Source organism: Ursus arctos, unplaced genomic scaffold (assembly GCF_023065955.2).
Source record: "Ursus arctos isolate Adak ecotype North America unplaced genomic scaffold, UrsArc2.0 scaffold_6, whole genome shotgun sequence".
Classification (NCBI taxonomy): Eukaryota; Metazoa; Chordata; class Mammalia; order Carnivora; family Ursidae; genus Ursus; species Ursus arctos.
In genome coordinates, this window is record NW_026623078.1 from 7308921 (window position 1) to 7310927 (window position 2007).

The 2007-nt window shown below is 37.9% G+C and overlaps 1 protein-coding gene across 1 annotated transcript; it reads left to right on the forward strand.

Moving 5' to 3' along the window:
* The first annotated feature begins 619 nt into the window (after positions 1 to 619).
* LOC113249154 (olfactory receptor 11G2-like) lies at positions 620 to 1570 on the forward strand. The gene has a single exon (XM_026490692.1). The coding sequence runs from the start codon at positions 620 to 622 to the stop codon at positions 1568 to 1570; it is 951 nt and encodes a 316-aa protein (XP_026346477.1).
* The last annotated feature ends 437 nt before the right edge of the window (positions 1571 to 2007 follow it).

Consider the following 2007-nt stretch of genomic DNA (forward strand, 5'->3'; position numbering starts at 1 on the left):
GCGCCCATATGGTATAATAGTAGTTCTCAGAAGTCAGGCACTGTCTTTGTCACACTAGAATCATCTGGGGATGTAAATCTTTACTAGACATTCGTTAATGAACTAGTGTATTTATTTATGGACACGACTTCTTACTAGAATCTGCTAAGCTTCTATAATAATGTAGTGAAATAGGGAAAATGTGTGGACCGCGTGATGCTGACTGAAATGATAGTGTAGGCAGTAAAATATTTCAGTGTAGTTTAATGGCGTAAACTCCTTCCTGAAGCTTATTAGCTGTGCTAGGGTTAAAGGTGAGCATTTAAGGTGTGTAATGATTCATTCCTATCTCTTTCTCATAGGCTAAAGTAAGAAGAAAAAGCTCTGGAGAAAATATTTAAAGTAAAGTAATTATACTCAAAGTAATGTTACCAGTGGTGTTTTTCTATTTGTCTTCCAACAGAGCTATTTTGAAAAAAATTCTTCATGTTGACTGAATATTAATATTTTATTTTATTCTCTACTTCTAATACCACCTAGTTCTGATGAGAAATTGAGGTATTATGGAGGGCTGGATAAAATAGGAGACTCTCAATATGTGGTTCTGATTATGTCTGTGTACATGTTAGGTTAGAGAGAAATGCATGTTTTGCCTAACAATAATGGCACTGCTATCATTCATGAATTCATCCTCCTGGGTTTCCTATGTAGTCAAGAGGTGGAAATTCTCCTTTTTGTTTTGTTCTCCATCATCTACATTTTGACTTTGTTGGGCAACAGTGCTATCATCTGCGCTGTGTGGTGGAACCAGCAACTCCACACTCCTATGTATACTTTATTGTCCAACTTCTCTTTCCTGGAGATCTGCTACATCAATTCCAATGTGCCCAACATGTTGTTCAACTTCCTATCCAAGACCAAGACTATCTCCTATAATGGCTGCGTCTTACGGTTCTACATCTTCCTCTCTCTTTGTGCCACAGAACTCTTCTTCCTGGCCCTCATGGCACTTGATAGGTATGTTGCCATCTGCCAACCACTGCATTATTCCACCATAATGACCAGGAAAGTCTGCAGAACGCTTGTGTCTGCTTGCTGGGTGGGTGGCTTCCTCTGGTTGGTGACCCCAGCCATCCTTATCTCCCAAGTTCCGTTTTGTGGTTCAAATGTCATTGATCATTACCTCTGCGATCTTAAGGCAATGCTGGCCATATCATGTGTACCTGTCCCCAAGACAATGCTGACTTGTAGCATTTTTAGTGCTGTGATAACATTTATCACTTTGTTCTACATCCTTGTGTCCTACATCCTGGTCCTTCGAGCTGTGGTACAGGTTCCCAAAGGTTCAAATAGGAAAAAAGCCTTCTCCACATGTGCCTCCCACCTGATGGTGGTGTCCCTGTTTTATGGCTCAGTCATGGTGATGTATGTAAGCCCAGGGGCAGCCAGTCAGCCTAGCATGCAGAAGTTCTTGACAATGTTCTACTCAATTGCAACTCCACTTTTAAACCCTCTGATCTACAGCCTCAGGAATAAGGAGATGAAGATTGCACTCAGGAAAGTTATGTGTAAAGTTAGAAATAATTCCTGAATGGGAGACGGTTTGGTGAGATAAAATTCCTTTTGAGTCCTGTTGTAAAGAATCTAGAAAAATTATACTTAAAACTAAGAAAAGGTGCTAGATCTAGAATAAATGTGTCCACATGAGAATTCTTAAAATTCAAAGCTTGTCTCTATTCTGTATTGATTGAGTGACTAAGGGTAAGTTACTCAAATTGTTATTTGTCTATTTTTCCAATTTTAACTGAAGACGATCTTAATATTCATGTCTGCATCATAGAGTGTTAGGGATTAAATGAGTTAATATTTGGAACCGTTTAAAATAGTGCTTGTCACTCAATAAATAATATATAATGTAATATTATATATTATTGATAACAATTAATTCAAATTTATTGTCATTAGCTATTGTTGCCAAGTTATGAGCTTCAGCAGTTTCTTTTTTCCAAACTTTTAAATGATCCTATT